Source organism: Myripristis murdjan, chromosome 13 (genome assembly GCF_902150065.1).
Source record: "Myripristis murdjan chromosome 13, fMyrMur1.1, whole genome shotgun sequence".
Taxonomy (NCBI): Eukaryota; Metazoa; Chordata; class Actinopteri; order Holocentriformes; family Holocentridae; genus Myripristis; species Myripristis murdjan.
In genome coordinates, this window is record NC_043992.1 from 15,511,488 (window position 1) to 15,531,453 (window position 19,966).

Here is a 19,966-nt window from a genome sequence, read left to right on the forward strand (position 1 = left end):
AAGAGCTGTGAATGCACGAACACACACACACACACACACACACACACACACACACACACATATATGTGTGTGCACACAGGCACGCACCCAGTAGCCATATTTGGAACATCTAGAAATCCCTGTATGCAATAAGATGTACTACTATTAGTTCCTATAGCCTAAAGCCTAAAGTAGAGCTTGAATTGTCCAATCAGTAAGTCGTTAATAACAATGTAATCACCCAGTGTTACAGGGTGTGGACAGATGTGGATGGCAACTAGCTGCTTTTATTATTCATTGCTCATTTTTCCTGGATCAGAGTTTCAACACCATCCTAATTTAGGAGTCAGTTATTCACTAATTACTTACTAAAATGAATGCTTCATAGGTTTGCATAAGTTTTCACCTATGCAAATGTGATGTGGTGAGACCTATGAAGATTAGTGCATAATGTTTGTAATGATTCAAAAAGACTGAGGTATCATTTATAGTTTGGTGGTGATCTCTTCGTGTGTGTGTGTGTGTGTGTGTGTGTGTGTGTGTGTGTGTGTGTGTTTGTGTGTGTGGCTGTGGCCCCATATGACTCTACAATGGCGCAGTGTTGACTGGTTCTAGCCTGAGGGATCCGAGTAGAGAAGAGGGCTTTTCCTTAATAAAACACAACTTGATTCCAGCTTGTCAATAGACTGAATTTCTGCTCTGATCAGGTCATTAATCACAGCTTACAGGGCCAAAGGCAAAAAATATTCCACATTATTGGATGTTGGTTTCAAGTAGAAGAGATTGTTTTAATATAGTGTTTTTCCAATTGACCTTGTAATCAGTCATGCGCTCATGAAAGGCTATCAGCAGGGTGTGACCTTAAAGACCTGCTGAGATCAAAAACCCTAATAAGACTCAATGTACACAACATAGCGACATTGCTGGGACATCTACTAAATTTTATTGGTTAAAATTATCCATATTCAAACACAACAAGAGTTAATTCTGCCCGGTTTTACAGCAATAGTAAAGCACATCATAGCGCTGCCTTCTGTGTGAGGCATGGAGTCCTGTGCACAAGCATTTAAAATTTGCATCATTTGACAAAACAGTGTGAATCTGAATCCGACTCAGGCCCTTTTCTTCATGTCATCCCCTTTCTCTGCCCTGTCTTTCCTGTCTGTCTATGTGAGCCTCTGAAAATGGTGTTACAATGTATACAACTGGCTGTAATTCCTTAACCGTGGATGCCATATTTCTGTTCAACTCCTTAAATTAAAACTGAAAGTCTGCACTTAAATCCTATCTTGACTGCTCCATTTCAAATCCACTGTGGTGGTGTACAAGGACAAAGTTATGACTATTGTGTTACTGTCCAAATACTTATGGACCTAACTGTATATGCTACTATCACAATAGTTTGATTTTTTTTTTTTTTTTTTTTTTTTTTTTTTAATGAATCCTTGTTGGCGTCATAGTGACTGATGTCAAATTAAGGTGAAAATAGAATTCTGATATTTGATTTTGCCAACTGTATGCCATATTTTAATATATGCTTTATATTTTTTTACTTGCAGGACAAATGCTGGGGAATCAAGGGAATTTGGGTCAAGGGGGCAGAGAAAGGGGATGACATGGAGCAAAAGGCCTGGGTCTGATTCAAATTCATGCTGTTTTGTCATCTGATGAAACTGTTAAATGAGTTGGCTCAAGACTCAATACATCACACAGCTCTATGATGCTCTATGATGCTCTTTACTATTGCACTACTCTGTATATATATATATATATATATATATACAATAATAAGTCTGTGCAATATTGTAACATGCAATATTGGAATGTGAAGGAGTGTATGTGTACGCGTGACTGTCTTTTTCCTCACTTTTATTATTTATTATGTTTTTCTATACTGCACTGAAGGATTGCACCTAATTTCGTTGTTAACCATGACAATGACAATAAAGTGATTCTTATTCTTATATACTCTGTCTACTCTGTATATATACTGTGTCTACTCTGTATATATATTGTGTCTACTCTGTATATCTACTGTGTGCAAACTATCAGTCAAAATTAAATGTGTGCACAAACAAATATTTAGACCACATGGTCAATATAATCACAGATACATCATGAGGGAAAAAATGTAAGACTGTCAAATAAAACATCAGATAATGAAGTAGTATGAAACAGTCAAATGTTTATTGAGCTGTATTCGTTGAAGCACAGTTTTTATCAGACAAGCAGCATTACACAGAGGTTCAGGCACTTGTGAATATTCACATACAATTCCTACACAAAACATTTGATCAAGCAGTTGGTCCTGGCACGTGAATGGTAAAGCACATGTGTGTGTTGAGTATGTATGTGTCCGTGTATGTCTTTGCTTGCATGTGCTTGAGCATGCGCGCTTGAAGTGAGGTCTGTGCATGGAAGAGAGAAAGAGCAAGAGTCCCGACATTTTGTTGCAAAGAAAGCGCACCAGTTAGGCACTGGCTTCGTGTTTGGGAGATGGTGTGTACATGTGTGTGTGAAGAGAGAAGGAATGGAGAGAAGGGTGGAATGGAGGAAGAAGAGATAGGAAGGTGAGATTAGTTACAGGAGGATGGTAGAGACAGTTTACTTCTTGCTGGCAGCAGTAAGGCTCTGGCAGAAAGCACTCAGCTTGGCCTTGAAATCCTCAACAAAAGGTGCGACCTTCTCCTTCAGCCCCTCAGCGCTCATGTCGGTGGCGGCCTGTTTCAGCTGTTCCCTGTACTCAGCCACGTAGGGCTCAGCCATCTTCCTCAGGGCCTCCAGGTGCTCGTGCATCTTGCCGCTCACGTGGTCAACAATGGGCATCACGGCATTCTTGGTCTCCTCCACATTGGTGGTCACCTTGGCTTGCATGTCCTCGATAATGGGCTCCAGCTTGGTCTTCAGCTCATCCATGTTAGCCCTATGCTTGGCAGCATACTCGTCGATGACTGGCTCCAGAGCGGCGCGGTACTCGTTTAAGTGTTTCATTACGACAGTCCTCACGGTTTCACTATGGGGCTCCAGCTCGGTGCGCAGGGCTTCAATCTCAGCCTTCATGGTGTTAAAGAATGAAGTGGCAGATTCTTCGAACTGGCCGATGAATGCGTTGGTGTAAGGGGCTACTTCGCCCTGGGCAGCCTTGAATCTCTCGTGGACCAAATCCAGGCTCTTACCCAGCTGATCCCTGGGAGAGGGAGGAAAAGAGGGAGGAACAAAAGCAAAATCATGAATCAATCAACTAAGAAAATGGTTGAACATCAATCAATCAGAAGAGAATGAAACTGATGATAACTGAATGCATTGCTGTACTTGTATTCCTTGTACTCGGTGTCCTCAAGGTTGGCAGCGGCATTCTTGAGACTGTTAATCACATCCTCCAGGGCGACATTAACAGCACCTCTGACCTGATCCAGCTGGGAGACTGCATCACTCTGCATGGAGGCAGCATGGGAGCCTGGAGAGGGAGGAGGCCAAAGGAGGAGAAAGATGGTGAGCAGAGGGAAGGAAAGCGCAGAAATCAGTATTCTATTCAAGTGCTTATTTATCTATGAAGCCATATTGATTTAGCAAAAGCGTTCTAAGGAACCAGGCGACCAGCAGGAGCTGCAGTACTCACCCACTGCCAGCAGCAGGGCGAGAGCGAGAGCCACGAATTTCATGATGTCCGTCTGAGGAACAAACAGAAGGGAACCGTTGATGAATATACATAACAATCATGAAAAAATGCTTAGATTGCACACAAACAGAAGAGGAGACAAACTAAATTTGAAAATAAAAAAGTACACCCTGTAATCCACTAACTCTTGAATCACCTCCCAGCTGAACCAATGTAAAGATCAGATAAGCAGCCACATTTAATGCATGCTCCAACTTACACACTCATCCCTACACTGCCTCCAATGAGTTCACTACCAGACATCTGCCAGCCTATTAAAAGAAGATGTAATCTGGGAAGATTAGGCTTGGCTACAAAGCAGAGCAGACTATTCAAGGAGATTAGCTCTGGGCTGCTACCTAAGACATAATCTTTAAGACACACAGAATTAGCTATTCAGCTCTCTGCGCTCCATGTTAGTGTTTCCACTCAGAGGAATTTGGGCTTTTCAAGTAGCTTTAACACTACACTATGCCATCACAACATGAGAAACATTCTCTCTAAGGTAGATTTAAAAATTACACATCACACAAATCAACTTTTCCTCCTTCCAAAGAAGCAGTACTTCAACTTCATCAAAACTCAACAGTTTACACAGTGTTCTAGTAAAAAAAAAAAATCTCCAAATGATTCTGTCCTGACTCCCTATTGTGTATCCAGCACCAACTCAGCCTGAGTCCCTGCTACAGCTGCAGCAGTTGCTTGTCTTACCTGGTGGTGTTGGTCTTGAGACTGAACAACTGTGGAGAGAGCCGACTTTTTATAGTGCCTGGGTGAGGGGTGAGGCCTTGTGGGAGGGAGGGGAAGGTGTGAGGGCCGTGTGTCTCCGTGGAAGTGGACCTCACCCCCCAACTGCTTCCCTCAGCAGGGGACTGGGTTGAGGGTTCAATGGTCACCTGCTGGGAGGAGAGCTTTCAGTGAGTGTCAGCACACTGCGGAGGCACAGGAACACACACTCACACACACACACACACACACACACACACACACACACACACACTCAGACTGGTTCACTATGTATACGAGTGCACAGACACACATAGTCACACTCATTAATTTTTGGACGGTTTTATGTGAGTATTTCTCACTATTCTCTCTTACAGGAGTATGGCAATTTGTCTGCTCAATGAAGGCCTTTCCCACCTGTCCTGTGGCCAAGGTGTCTCCCGTAGCAATGTAAAACATGAGAGAGAGAAAAGAACAAAGGCAAAATGGTGTGAAGATCTAGCCAGGAAGACACCAAAAGGGAGAGAAAGGAGAATATAATTGAGAGGGAGGAAGATAACAAAGTTCAAACGAGGAATTGTTGGAGGGAGGATAGGCCTATCCTAGGGACGATCGAAGTTTGGCTTTTAAATAATACCTGATGTGTATGAGAGATAAATGAGATATGGAGGGAGAGAGAAAAAAATATGGTTACAGGGACAGAAAGTTCAGTGGAGGCAATAACAGAAAGAAAACAGAGAGAGTGAAGAGAGGAAAGGCAGTAATAGGAGAGTCCACTTATAAGAGCAATGACAGCAAATAAGTATGAGGTCTTTACATATTGGAGCCATCAACAGTGAAACTATATGCACTTATGGTATTGTAGGATCCTACATATAAAATGACGTATATAACCACAATGTTATATATGTCATGGGAAGCAAGAAATAGCTTGGGCATTTTTCCTTTTCATGTGACTTTTCAAGATTTTCAATCAATAAAACCCTCCATTTCAGTAAATTGACATTCATTGCCAAAATACACAATATTTAATCTGTTTTTTCTTTGTGTTTTTTTTAAGGCTTACATTTCAGAGCTAGTCTGATCCCACTGGTTTGCTTGCATGCCATTTGTTTGAGTTGTGTGCGTGGGACCTTAAGAGAACCACACTGTTTACAATTAGAGCCTCCAAAAGGCCGCCAACAAAAACAGATGAAAGCAAACAGAAGACAGTGACTAGAGCTGAGTTTGATGCAATCAGCTACAGTATGTGAAATGAAATCACAGTTAATCTTCACTGATTGAATTCTTGAGAACACATACTGTATGCATGAGTACACAGGCAAGGACACACACACATACACATGCGCACACACACACATCATTTAAGATAGTGCTGAAATCTACGAGACAGAGCTCTCTCAGATCACAGCAGGACAAAACCTGTGGAGTGTATTTGAGCTATCATGATTAATAGATCAAAGGGTAGTGTGTGCCATGCTGCCATTTGTCTTGTCAGTTGTGGACTTTGTCTTTGTTGCTTCATGTCATTGCAGGAATAGGAATCCTAGTATTTTCACAGTGAATGTAGTGAAAAAATTACATACATTCCATATTGTTAATATAATGCATAATTTCTGTCACACAAGCATCAGCCTTGCAAATTAAGTATACATCCGCTCCTGATTTCCAGTTTTTACACAGTGTAAGGTGAAATCACTGAAACAAACTGTCATGCATTTCCCAACATGTAAGTGGGAAAACAAAACAAAACAAAACAGAGGTTAATGTTTTAAGGCTATAAAATAAAGATCAGTGATGACTCAGGTACTTTTATTGCACATCTAATCAGAGACAGACTGAGCATGCATGGAGCTATGTTCATGATCATCTTCTTTCTTCACTTACATATTAGATGCATTTATTTCATCTGCACATCTGTGTGAGTGTGCTGCAAAAATCATTGTCCATAAGCATCTTTCCATACTGGTGAATGAGGCGGTAATGATGAGCCAGGTAATGATGGGATCTGATATATCTGCAGAATGAAAGCTAGGCTAACAGTGCAGCACGGGGTTAATCATTGTCATCAATGCTGTGTGTCAATCAATATTAAAAGAGAGACTGGTTTGTGTTTCTTGCATAATCATACGTTTGCCAGCATATATGTTCAGTGCATTTCTGTCTTGATGTCATCACTGTCATATTACACAACATACTTAGCACACACCGCAGTATAGTACATACATGCCTGTGTGTGTGTGTTTGTGTGTGTGGATGTATGCATGTATGTATACATATATACATATACATGGAAAAATGGAAGACACCTCCAAAGGTGGTTGAGAATAACAGAGCCAAGATCCTGTGGGACTTCAGGAAGGTGAGATTAGTTACAAGAAGATGGTAGAGACAGTTTACTTCTTGCAAACGGATAAGCTGGTGGTGACTAATCAACCAGACATCATGGTGGTTGACAAACAGCAGGAAAAGGCAGGAGTGATGAATGTAGTGATCCTGAGTGACAGCAGCATCAGGAGGTAGGAACACGAGAAGCTAGAAAAATACCAAGGGCTGAGAGAGGAGCTCGAGAAGATAGTGGCTCCAGCAGATTCCAGGAACAACATCTGAGATCTCTGTCCAGACGAGCAGAGTCCTAAGAACAGCTAAGATACTGTGCAGAACCCTCAGGCTCCTGGGCCTCTGGTAGAAGACCCAAGCTAGAAGGAGATGTAAATGAAGCAAGTGGGGAATTCTCATATAGATAGATATATAGATAGGTAGTGATGGTAATGTGATAGTTTGCGATGTGTGGCTGCAACAATTCCTCCCTGCCTATATAAAGCCAAATTGCGGTTCACGTCTTTGTCTCTTTGTCTCTGTTTCCTCTTCTCTTTTTCATTCATCATTTCACACCATGCTATTTGTCCTTTCTCACCCCCAACTACTCCCTTGCTCATTTTATTTTTTATGGACATCCCCTGTTGCTGAGGAGCCAAGCTGAGCTTTATGAAGCCTTGAAGACAGAGGGGTGATAGAACAGTCACCTAGCCAAGACCCATCAACACCTACTGGGATACTGATAACATCAACTGTACTTGTTTTTAAGACACAAGGCTTTAAAGTTAGCATGATACAACAAAGGCATTGAAAACACAATGGGCGAACCCTGGAAGGTGACACCCAGCCATTTGTTTATCTGAGTCTCCAGCTAAGGACTCAAGCAGTGACTGGTTTAGCCAAAAAAAAAAACTTGTGGACTGTGGAGATTGCCATCTCCTCTTCTTCAGGAAACATATAGAAATGTGCAAAGTGGAGGATTCATCACTACGTAATCACAACAAAAACACAGTAAACCTGCTCTTCTACATAAGCAGCAAAATAGGGTACACCTGGACGGCTCCAGCATGTACTGTCTTTGTAGTCCCTGGTGGATTTGGCCTGCCCCTGTGAGATAAGAGTGTTCTGTCTATCAGCTGGTCTGAACGTATAGCTGCTGACCGTGAATAAAACAGGGACAAACCTTGTCAGAAGAATGACTCTTATCTGGAACAGCAACCTTTGAGACTGCCCTCATTGCACCACATTGACTCTGCATCCACTCGGCATGAGCTGTCTATCTAGATTACTGCTGTCATAATTGTTATCAATAGGACCTCAGTGTTCATGCCAGCTGAGACAGTTTCTAAGGTTGCTGATTTCATAAGGCCCTAAAGGGTGCAGCTGCATGCTCAAAGCAATGGGCACACATGACCAAAATAACTTTATCATGGGGGAAACTAAATTTGGTATGATTTAATGTCAGTTTGTCATTGAGGCTTCATGGCATTTGAGGAATAGGAATTTGTAGTTCTGACAAATATTTGTTGACATTGGCAGAGCCTACTGATACACATGCCATGATAAAAAAAAAAAAAAAAAAAAAAAAAACATTTTTGAGTGTTCTAAATCAAACAGTTGCAGGTCCTGCTATTGTAAAAAACAACAGTGATCTGGTAACTTTTTGGTGTCCTGGAGAGCCATTTTTACCTTGAGGATGGTTTGTAAGCAATGTAATTTTTAAGATATACTATAGGACCTTTTAAAACATATCTTTCAAATCCACACATTGCACCTTTAAGCCAATACCTTCCAAACAGACATTATGACCTGAATAAATAAGGACTTTTAGCTATTTCAACGCCTCTCGGGCTAACACAAGTAATTGTGCTGACTGCTACTAAGAACTTACAAAAAGTTTCCTTTGTAGATAATCAACAACCAGCATTAAAGTGACAAACAAACAGCCGGACAGATGTTGAGTAATTGCCTGGAGCTGATAAATATTTAATCAGCAAATCTACCATTTGATCAGGCTCTGGCTGAGGTTCAAAGGTCACGTCATTGGACCAGCTGCCTCCATGATGGAGCACTGATCGCAACCAGCAGGGGAGGTTATCTCAGCTGTAAGCAAGTGTGGAATGCTCTCTCTCTCTCTCTCTCTCTCTCTCACACACACACACACACACACACACACACACACACACATACACACATACACATCTGTTGAGGTCGCTTCTGACTTAATACAGATATTTGGACCAAGTCCCTAGCCGCAGAGAGTCACTGTAGGTTGCATCGCCCTGTGGGTTGTACAGCTTGAGAGTAAACCGAGAAAAGTGGGTCCACCCTGAACTCAGATAACCTACAGTCAATGTGTTGAGCAAAATAAGGGTGAGTTATGGTCACTGCTTAAAATTCAGGACAAGGGAGTCTAAAAACGATCAAGCATGCTCACACACACAACCACAAACACTCACACAGGCCAAACAACACACTGGGGCAATTTCTATGCCAGCCAACATGTGTTGGGTTGGCCACTGATAGGAACATTATCTCACAGGTTTATGAGTCTATTTTGCTATTTGGTGCAAGGCTGTACCAAAGATAATGAGGTTTACTGGGTGCACTGTTAATCTCAAGTGCACATTGGTTAGTGAAGTTTGATATGGTTTTATTAGTAAATTAGTGGGACAGTGTACCAAATAGATAGGGTTAGGTGCCAAAACTCATGAACACAAAAACAATCCCATAAGGAAGAGGAAACTCAGTAATTTGCATTACGTGCATGTGGAAAGTTTAGGACTTGGATTAAAGTAAAAACCTTTTTCCCTCCCCTTCCCTACTTTCTCCCCTTGATGTGCTATTACACAGCATAGTGTCAGTCTTTATTATAAGTCACAATGCATGTGCAATACATGCACTGCTGGAAATGCAGTTTTGTGATTCTGAGTGTTTAAACTGACATTGTTCATGTTTAAATGTTAATTTTTTTGTACTTAATTGGTAATAAAAAATATAAAATTCTTTCTTTAAACAAACACAACCAGGTTAAAAAAGCAAACTTTTTTATATTAATCAACTGTTTTTTTCTGCAGGGAATGCACAATTTCAAACATTAATGGCACATTCAAATTACAAGAAAAAAAGGGTGTTTCCTGCACAGTCATATGTTAAAATAAAATGTTCATTTATCAGTTGGGTCTGGGGCTGCTTTAGTGTGCGGCAAGATTTTTGACTTTACCATATATGGCACATGTTGAAGTGCTGAGGTTGTGTTGGGACAGTATGTACAAAATGTGTTTTGGTGCGTAGGTGTTAGATTGATCATCTCAGTTCCAAGGCCTGTTTGTAGTCCTAAAACTACCATTGCCCAAGATGCAGGGGGTCATTCCCCTCTTTACTAAAACCAAACCACCCACATTATAGCAAACACAAATAAAGAAGGGGAAAGAAATGCTTTTTACACGGAATCAAACATCTTTACCAAGGATTTTGACAGGTTATTCTGTGTGTATCACCTAAAATACAACATGTGTAAGAAGTGGAGGGTATGTGATGTTTGAGCTAAGAATGTATTTACTCAGTGGGGATAATAATTTGACAATTCATAGCATGGTTGGCAACAAGCTGAGCCATACAATTCTAGGAGATTCACTCACTTCAGTGCACCATGGCAGAGGTAGACTGCAGACCTCTGTTTGAGTTAAGCTGGTCATGATGATGTGCCAAATGCAGGCTTGACTGCAGTCAGTGCAGCAGTCCTCCTCTCTCCTGCCCCCCTGTGGTTAGAACCATGCACTCTTTCAAAAGAGCTGAACTCTGACACAGATCAACATTACATTATTTGCTCAAAGCTGCAGTCCCACTCAGTAAATACACTGGTTAAAATTCCAAAGTATCTTCTGAAAGATGTGGGCAGGCACATTATTTGTCTCACTGTCACTATGTTTTACCAGCAGGTGACAAATCACAACCTGATTATGTTACAAAAAACAACCAGATAACGGAGTCATCTAGAAACTTGGTGTGAATGCAACCCCCAGCTGTGATTAAGAGACTTAGAGACAAAACGTGTCATTTTCCGCACCATCCGGATCATTTACTTTACAACTTCCCTGACAAAACAGCATACCCTTATGCCTCAGCTTCTCCCCTTTGCAAAAGTAAATATTGGCACATCTGCAACATGCAAACTATGAACCCATGGCTTCTAAACTGTGTTGACACACATTCTGGGTAGGCTAGATTTCAAAGAAAGTACATTTAAAACAGCATGTCATCATTTCTTTAAAATCATGATGAGATCAAATGTCTTTTAAAAAAAAAAAAAAAAAAAAGCATGAAACACTTTGATGTGTTGAGAGCAGCAAAACTTTGAAACCATGGTGCTGAAATATGGCGTTCAATGTGTATTTGAGTGTGACAGAGTAAGTAGTGGATAGTAGATGATGGTGTGAGTGAAGTGGTCTTCATACTGTGGTGGAGCAAAGTGAATCCTGAACAGTATAAGTATAACAGTACTGTATAACCCCAGTAAGAGTACAACCCCATTCATGCAGTCTTTCCCTGAAGTATTCAGAAACGCCTCCTGCATCAACATTGCAGGGAACGACACATAATGTCAGAAGACACTATGTACTGATAGCAGCTAGCAGTGCAAGAAACAATCATTGGGACAGACTTTTAATCAAACAATAATCTTGTATTTTGCTATTCATACCTGCAATTTGAGCCAAACGTGCACATACCACCAAAACGTTCAGTTTATTAGGCTGAATCCCCATCACTTTTTAAGAGCATCATTTGTTAAAAAATGTTCTGAAAAACATCTTGCAGCAGGAAATGTGAACTAACAAATGAGAACACTTTGAGAAAGGTTTATTTGCACAATAAGAAAACATACAATGCATTGTAAATATAGAAGAAACAAATGTCTTCTCCCTTTTTTCTCTTGGACATTATGCAATTTGAATTACTGTAAATTAGACTACTACTTTTCTTTTTTTATGTGTAGAGAGTGACTGATTGATTGATTATCCTGTGGTGGCCCCTAGTGGAGGAGACTGAAGGAGGTGGTATTTGAGTGTAATAGTATGAAATGTATAAATGTAATGTGTAATTTTAAAAGAATAAAATAACCCTGGCTAAAACAGCTTGGGATCAAACAGACCCCAGTTGCACACCTGTGGGTTCCAAAAGTGGTCAGGACATTGAAAAAATATCATGTTGATTTCATGTTTACCCAAATGTCCCCATTAAATTAAGAAAAAAACAAAACATGGGTTTGGGGTTAGGTTTAGGGTGAATATGGATAAACACACAGAATGATCTGATTCCTGCTCCATTTTAATTTCATATTCTCACATACTGACATTTAAACCCGATGAGTGGTTGAACTCATGAACTCATGTGAACTCTGTTTCTCTAGCATTAAAGAAGTATGCAACATGGAAACAAGGCAGTTTAACTTAACGCGTAAAGGTAAGGTTGAATTATTCTTTTTTACCCAACACTACAAACATTATTCCTTCAATTGTTTCTATTTTGCCATATTTCAGGGCAGTGATACTGGACATTGTTATTGCTGGGCTGAGTGACATGCACTGGTGTTTGCTATAGAGGCTGTAGATGTGTTGCATATGGACCCAGTGATGGACATATGGCCTAGGATATGCCACTGTAATTATCTACTTTGACCTCATACTGATACACCAATTATAATGGCTAAAACCACATGTGTTGAAGCAGGTGCGATTTTAGCGCAAACACACCTAAATTTAATCTTAGCATCCCTCAATTATTATTATTATTATTATTATTATTATTATTGTTGTTGTTGTTGTTGTTGTTGTTGTTGTCCCAATCGATGTCACAATATGAACCAATCTTGTCATTTTAACTCCACATAGCGTTACCAGCAGCCGGTGTAAAGTCTAAGCGGAATTACAGAGTTGCCAGGTTTGTGTGTTTTGTGCAAAAAGTGTGCTGTTTTTAAAGAGAGACAGAGCGGGCAAGTGCAATAAACGGGGGATGCCTGACATTATTTTTATTTAGCCTTTATTTTACCAGGAAGAAGCTTGAGCTCCAAGAGCTCTTTTACGAGCATCACCTGACATAAAAACAACAACATACAAACATAAGACCAAGAACAACCAGAGCAGGACAAGATTACAAACAAAAAGAATAAAAGAAAGATAAAAGAGCAAGAAAGCATGCACGCCAGCAGCAGCCAGGGGGAGATAAAGAAGAGAATAAGGTAGTACAGGAAGGCTGGGATGACATAAAACATAAATGCAGAAGGATATAAGAGCAAGAGCAAGCAAGAAACAGCCGGGCTGGGAGGGGGCAGTTAAAAGTCAAGGATGGGGCAAGAGATGGAAAGGGAAAAAGGGATGTGGAGGGGAAATCAGCGTAGTATGCACATCAGGCAGGATCATTAACCAGAAAACAAGCAGGGATCAAAACGAGGAATCAAACAGGGAAGCATTTGCATACTCCCTTTTCAGATATTACCAGGTCTGAGATAAGAGTTCTAAAACTAGACATGGGAATGAGAGTATTAAGCCTAAGAGTTTTTTGGAGACCATTCCAGGTTGAAGGAGCAGAGTAAGCGACATGATTACCTGGCAACCTTCAACGTCAACCATCTGTGTATACACACACACACACACACACACACACACACACATATCTATCTATCTATCTATCTATGTGTATATATATATATATATATATATATATATATATATATATATATATATGTATGTATTTTTTTTTTTTTTTTTTTTTGTGGTATCAAACCCAGGCTAGCCCTGAGATGGACTGGCGACTGTCCAGGGTGTTTCCTTGCCTTCCGCCCAATGAGCGCTGGGATAGGCTCCAGCAACCCCCCACGACCCTTGTGAGGACAAGCGGTTTAGAAGATGAATGAATGAACGAAACCCAGGCTACTAGTCGTGTAGAAAAAGATTTATGATATAACAGTGGGTTCAACACTTTTGCAGGGTACTACATGCATGAAGGGCTGCTCCTAGAAATCGTCCCTGTTCACGTGGCTGCATACTTTTTGCAGTGTAGTGTAGTGTGATGTTCATGACTGTTACTATAGCGAATACTGCTATTGATGCTATTGATGCAATTTGTGCAAACTCTGCTAATGTTAAGTGCTCAGTGCTCAAAGCTATTACAGCTAGTGACATACTAAACATTACCATTAGTATTGGTATAAGCTTATGTCTTCATTAGCTACATTGCTGCCCACTGGAAAACAAATGTAAGTATTGAAATAAGATGTTTATGAGCTGTTCTGTTAAGTGTCCATGAGATAATACAACAGACAAATCGTTAGAAATTGTTGTACCAAGGTCCTCTTATTCAGCAGTAACAATATGTCTGTGGAAAACTTGGCCCAAAAAATTGGGGTAATAGTACTCCAAACACAGTTATAAGACATTAGAGTATCCTCTGAAAAGGTGTTTTATTGGAAAGACTGACTGCCAGAACTTAGGAAAAGACATCAAATTTGTTGGATAGGTGTACAAAGACCCTCCTGTATTAAAATGTTGAGACTTTGCTTTTTACCTTAAAAAAGTATGTTCCACTAAATCTATGAGGGTATACTTTTAATATATGATGCAGGAGGGTATTAGGACCAATGAAAACATTACTACTGTAGTTTCTTTTGGTTTGGGTCCTTTTTTGAGTCAGATTGACTGGACTGTATGTGCCAGGTAATTTCTTTCTCTTCTTAGCTGAGCAGGTTGTCTATCTAAGAAAAGATTCCCTGCAGGTTATTTGATATTTCGTTATATACTTGTTCTACCACGGTGATGGCCTCTCTCAACTGAACAGCCACATAGGTTTCAACCATTGTCCTCAGGTCCTGCAGGGACCAGTCCAACTTGTCCAAAGCCTCCCCTATGGGTTTCATGATTTCTCTGGTGTCATCCTGAGCGGTAAGCAACATTGTGATCATCTCCATGACCAGGGGCCCCAGCTTGGCCGTCAGAGCGTCAATGCCAGCCCTGTGCTTCCTAGCATACTCGGTGATGATTGGATTCACCTTGATGAGGATCCTATTGACATGTTTCCACAGGACAGTATTCAGGTTAATACGTCGGTTCTCTAGGTCAGTGCGCAGGCTATGTATTTCAGTATGGATGAACTCATGGACAGCAGCAGTGGCTTCTTTGATCAGGTCAGAAAGTGCATAAATGTAAGGCTCAGCTGTAAGGTTCTTAATTAGGTTGAGTATCATATCCAGGTCATTAGATAGCTGATCCCTGCGAGAGGGAGGAAAGAGGTAAGAACAAAAGCAAAATTGTGAAAAATAACTGACATGAGAAAAAGAGCATATATGAGCGACTAAGAGAATGGCTAAATATGAATCGATCAGAGGAGAATGAAACTAGTACGCTAATGACTGAATGCATTTCTGTACTTGAATTTCTCATGGTCGGTGTCACTGAGGTTGGCCAGGGCGTTCTCCACAATGTTCTTCACCTTCTCCAGGAAGACAATCAAAGCAGGTCCGCTGTCATCCATCTGGGAGTCTGCATCACTCTGCATGGAGGCAGCATGGCAGCCTGGAGAGAGAGGAGGCCAGGGGAGGAGAAAGATGGTGACTAGAGTAAAGGAAAACACAGCAGCCACTATTCTATTCAAGGATTTATTATTATTTAGCAAAAGTGTTAGTTCTCTGAGGAACCAGGTGAGCAGCAGGAGCTGCAATACTCACCCACTGCCAGCAGGAGGGTGAGAGCGAGAGCCATGAATTTCATGATGTTTGTCTGAGGAGCAAACAGCAGGGAACAGTAGGTGAATATACACTCTAACAGTGTTTCAGTAAAAGGGGTTTCATGAAAACATGTTTAGATTGCCCACAAACAGAAGTGAAAAGAAGCTAAATCTGACAATCAAAAAACAATCAGTAATCCAGTAACTCTTGAAATGCCTCGGTTGAAGCAAAGTAAAGACCAGACAAGCAGGCACATTTAATGCAAGAAGATGCAATCTGAGTAGATTAGGCTTGGCTAAAAAGCAGTGCAGACCGTTCAACGAGATTAGCTCTGGGTTGCTACCTAAGACATAATCTGACAGAGACAGTCCTTGGCATAAGCTATAGAGGCATCACCCAGGGTGCCATCCAATCAGAGGGCACCAAGGGTGGGAGTATAAATAAATGTATTTATTTATTTATTTGTGTGCAATTGGGACAGGGAAGATATAAAAACCTAATTAATTTAATAAATAATCTTCATTTCATGTCAAAAGTAAACAAATCGAGGGCCGTGCCTGTGCCAATTTCTGTCCCCACCACCATCGTGTTGGCTACTTTCAGTGAGCAGCAACACACAACCTGGACTTTCCTGCATATTGGAAAACTTGAAGACTCCCCAGTAAGCACAGCAGATTCATTTTACACTTGGTGGTGTTTTATTGTTAAAAGGTTCAAACAGTCTGGGGCACAGGGGAGAAACAGAAAAAGAGAGAGCAAGCAAGCCGCTTAAGCCCAGTTAAGTGAATTTCTTTTGACATTTGGCAGCTGTTAGCAGCTTCCTGGCTTATTTTCACTTTTGTGATGGCTTTAAGACTTTTTTGCACTGGGACTACAAACTTATGTAGTTGTAGCTTGGCATTAGATTAGCTTGGTTGATTATCCACTGTATTTATACACATACTAATGTATTGTGACAGGAATGTGATATTTTGTGAGCAAAGTGCAAACTAACACAATGGTGGTTAGTACATTTGTTTAGCATTATGGTTCTACAGAAACGTCAGTGCATTCATTAGGTGGTTTCAGAGACTTAAGAGGTTCTGCAATTGTGAAAACAATACTTTGATATTAAAAAGAAAATGTACTTTTGAATTCTTAAGTATGTGGAGAGGAAAGTACTCCAGTACTTTAACAGAGAGTATCTATAGTTCAACTTAAGTGATGGGATTGTGTAATTTGTCCACCATTGCATGCTGATCAAGCAAATTTGATTTTACATCGGAAAGGACGAGTTATGTTAGCAGTGCACAAACTTAATAAATGTATGCCTGTTACATATAACAGGGATCTTTGCTCAATCTTGTTATTGCTAGAATACCTGCAGGGGTGTTGTTTCAGCAAAAGGCAAGGTAGACATCACAGAAATACTTGATGATGATGGGATTTGAAAAATAAGACCTTACCCAAAACTTTGTTAAAAAGCTGGGCATGTGTGTACACATTTTGATAAATAAAGGCCGGTCTCAGTGAGAAGCCGGATTGTTTTGCAGCATAGGGGCAGTTTTGTTTTGTTTTGTATTTTCTTTTTATCATCTGAGGTTATTTGGTCACATCCTTTTTATACAGGTAATATGCATACTTACTGTTTTTAATAAACAATTTGATAGCATTTCCCATCTTTGCTGAGCAACAGTTTTGTAAAAAGGCAGGTCCCTACTCACTGGCTGAAGCAAATAAAAGACCGGGTTATGATTTGAAGATTTATGTTACACTATTTAGTGCATGATTCAGTGTGTGACCAGCCAGAACTGAGGGACCTGCTTTGCTATTGTAAAATGCACCATGGACAGAGAGAACAGAGAGAACAAATTATCATTAGTAATTTATTTAAACCACAGAAAATAAAGAAATGCACTGAATTACATGCTATTTTTTAGTAGGTGACCAAGGGGTGTTTACAACATAGCAAAACAAAGGGCAAATTTGGTACAAACAGGTGGATTTCTGAAGGTCTGACCATGCAGGCTGATTTCAGACTGATTTCATTTGTACAGGCTGTTGGACACTTCTTCAAAGCAGCTGGACAAAATGCCTTCACAACACACTGTCGAAAATCATGGATGAACAAACAAGTTCAGACAGACATTATGGACTGATTAGAGGTCAATTTTCTTCTCATAGGCAAATAAACCTGAATGAGTGCACTTTATATGAATAAACCAGATCCAGGGAATAGCAGATGCTGTACCTTGCATATCTGAATATCTGCCTGCAAAAGTATTTTTGTCACAAAAAAGTCTGAGTCTGGTCAGTGGTCAAGCGAGGTAGACTCAGTGCTGGGAGAGAGAGCACCAGCAAAGTGGCACCTGTTCCTGCACAAACAACTGGACTGTCCTCAACACAGGAGTAGTGTTAGCTTTATCAGAGATGGTTAGAGTTACATATTTAATTCTATCCATCTTTGCTTTTATCTTTCAGTCATATTGTCAGTTTTCAAGTCGTCCACATTGTAACTTTTTTTTAAATTAAAGTCCATATTGGCATGTTACTATTTTTTTTTTTTACTGACGTCCGTGTGAACCAGTCCAGTCAAATATTTCTTCACCCCCTCCCCTCCTCCTTTTAAACAAAGGGGTTGTATTTTGTAGGTTACTGTGACATGATGACATTTCCCTTTAAAGCCAATAAATTGGCTGATCAATAGATAATGTAGTGTAGACAAAAAGGCAAAATACATCACAATACATCAAATATATTCATCTGTTTAGTGATTATAATCACACAGTTTGGATATTTGTATTACTTGAATGAAGAAATGAGGAAGATGTGCTGCTAATCAGTAATGAAGTTGTCTTATTTCTAGTTTAGAATTTACAAGTATTTTGTGTGTGACAGAATGGGAGTTGATGAAACTAATTAACTGTGTTGCAGCCTAATGTAGTACATGGTGGATGTGGTGCATGATGTAATGGTGTGCGATGAGCTGGAAAATGGAGGAGCCTCCCTGGGTAAGGCACAGAGGGATCTTGTGGCTCACTAAAAGGGACGGTGTGGGGTGGGGGCGTCATCTCTGGAACTTGTCTAGGGCTCCAGAAAGGCCAGGGCCGGCCCTGAACAAAGAATTAGCTGTTCAGCTCTCTGCACTCCAAGTTAGTATTTATATCCAGAGGAATTATATTGAAATGAACGTATATTGAATGAAAAATAACTGCTGAAATATCGTCACAGGATGAGAAACCTTCTCTGCAAGGTAGATGTCAAAGTGAACACATCAACTTCTCCACCTTCCAAAGAAGCAATACTTCATAACTTCATTAATACTGAAAGACAAGAACACTGTAACCTCCATCTAGCAGTTCCCAGTGGTGCTTTCCAAATAAAACTTTAAAAAAAAAAAAAAAAAAAAAAAAAAAAAAAAAAACACACAATGGCACACAAATGATTCTGTACTGACTCCCTATTGTGTATTCAGTGCCAACTCAGCCTTAGTCCCTGCTACAGCTGCAGCAGTCGCTTGTCTTACCTGGTGCTGTTGGCCTTGAGACTGAACAACTGATGGGAGTGTCAACCTTTTATAGTGCCTGGGTGAGGGGTGAGGTCTTGTGGGAGGGAGGGGAAGGTGTGAGGGCCGTGTGTCTCCATGGAAGTGGACCTCACCCCCTAACTGCTTCCCTTAGCAGGGGACTGGGTTGAGGGTTCAGTGGCCACCTGCTGGGAGGAGAGCTTTCAGTGAGTGCCAGCGCGCACACAAGGCAGTCCATATACAAACAAGCATGCTCACACACAGAGCCACAAACACACATAGGCCAAGGCAAGTAAATTTGGGATACACCGGGGCAATTTCTATGATAGGAACACTGATAGGAACAGTATCTCACAGGTTTATGAGTCAATTTTGCCATTTGACAATGAGACAATGTGGTTTACTGAGTGACAGTGCACCACATGGATAGGGGTGGCTACCAAAACTCATAAAAAATGGCCTTTTCAGGGTTTAAGCGTTTAAACTGCCACTGTTCATGTTTAAATGTTGATTTTTAAAAAAACATTTAATGGGTAATAAAAAAATAAAACTGTTGTTTTAAACATAGTCAACCAAGTTGAAATATATATGTATATTAATAAACATTTTTTCTGCAGGGGATGCACAACTTGAAACATGTACAGCACACTGAAATTACCAGGGCAAAAAAGGGTGCCTCCTGCACAGCCACTTATTTTCTTAGGGTGTGCAGGAAATAAAAATATTCAAATAGTATTTATTGACAAAATATGTTAAAATGGGTCAAGAGCTTTGTTGTTGTGCGGCAAGATTTTTGACTTGACCATATATGGCACATGTTGAAGTGCTGAGGTTGTGTTGGGACAGTATGTACAACATGTGTTTTGGTGCATAGGTGTTAGATTGATCATCTCAGTTCCGAGGCCTGTTTGTAGTCCTAAAGCTACCATTGCCCAAGATGCCAGGGGTCATTCCCCTCTTTACTAAAACCAAACCACCCATGTTATAGCCAAAACAAATAGAGAGGGGTTAGAAATGCTTTTACATGAACCCAAACATCTTTACATCTTTTTGGCGGGTT

The 19,966-nt window shown here is 40.5% G+C and overlaps 2 protein-coding genes across 2 annotated transcripts; both read right to left on the minus strand.

The window, feature by feature from the left end:
• Positions 1-2,583: 2,583 nt before the first annotated feature.
• Positions 2,584-3,852, minus strand: LOC115370515 (apolipoprotein A-I-like). Its single transcript, XM_030067541.1, has 3 exons — positions 3,599-3,852; positions 3,292-3,436; positions 2,584-3,166 (listed from the first exon to the last, which is right to left on the minus strand). Exons 1-3 carry the CDS (start codon positions 3,639-3,641, stop codon positions 2,584-2,586), a joined length of 771 nt encoding a protein of 256 aa, XP_029923401.1. The 5' UTR covers positions 3,642-3,852.
• A 492-nt stretch (positions 3,853-4,344) lies between these two features.
• Positions 4,345-18,944, minus strand: LOC115370516 (apolipoprotein A-I-like). Its single transcript, XM_030067542.1, has 5 exons — positions 18,907-18,944; positions 15,402-15,453; positions 15,105-15,249; positions 14,478-14,946; positions 4,345-4,533 (listed from the first exon to the last, which is right to left on the minus strand). Exons 2-5 carry the CDS (start codon positions 15,442-15,444, stop codon positions 4,345-4,347), a joined length of 846 nt encoding a protein of 281 aa, XP_029923402.1. The 5' UTR covers positions 15,445-15,453; positions 18,907-18,944.
• Positions 18,945-19,966: the final 1,022 nt, after the last annotated feature.

Coding starts and splice junctions, on each gene's coding strand:
- LOC115370515 (XM_030067541.1), bottom strand. CDS start 3,641: ATGAAATTCGTGGCTCTCGCTCTCGCCCTGCTGCTGGCAGTGG. Junction 3,437..3,598: donor CGCCCTGCTGCTGGCAGTGG/GTGAGTACTGCA, acceptor CTCCCTCTCCAG/GCTCCCATGCTGCCTCCATG. Junction 3,167..3,291: donor ACCGAGTACAAGGAATACAA/GTACAGCAATGC, acceptor TCCCTCTCCCAG/GGATCAGCTGGGTAAGAGCC.
- LOC115370516 (XM_030067542.1), bottom strand. CDS start 15,444: ATGAAATTCATGGCTCTCGCTCTCACCCTCCTGCTGGCAGTGG. Junction 15,250..15,401: donor CACCCTCCTGCTGGCAGTGG/GTGAGTATTGCA, acceptor CTCTCTCTCCAG/GCTGCCATGCTGCCTCCATG. Junction 14,947..15,104: donor ACCGACCATGAGAAATTCAA/GTACAGAAATGC, acceptor TCCCTCTCGCAG/GGATCAGCTATCTAATGACC.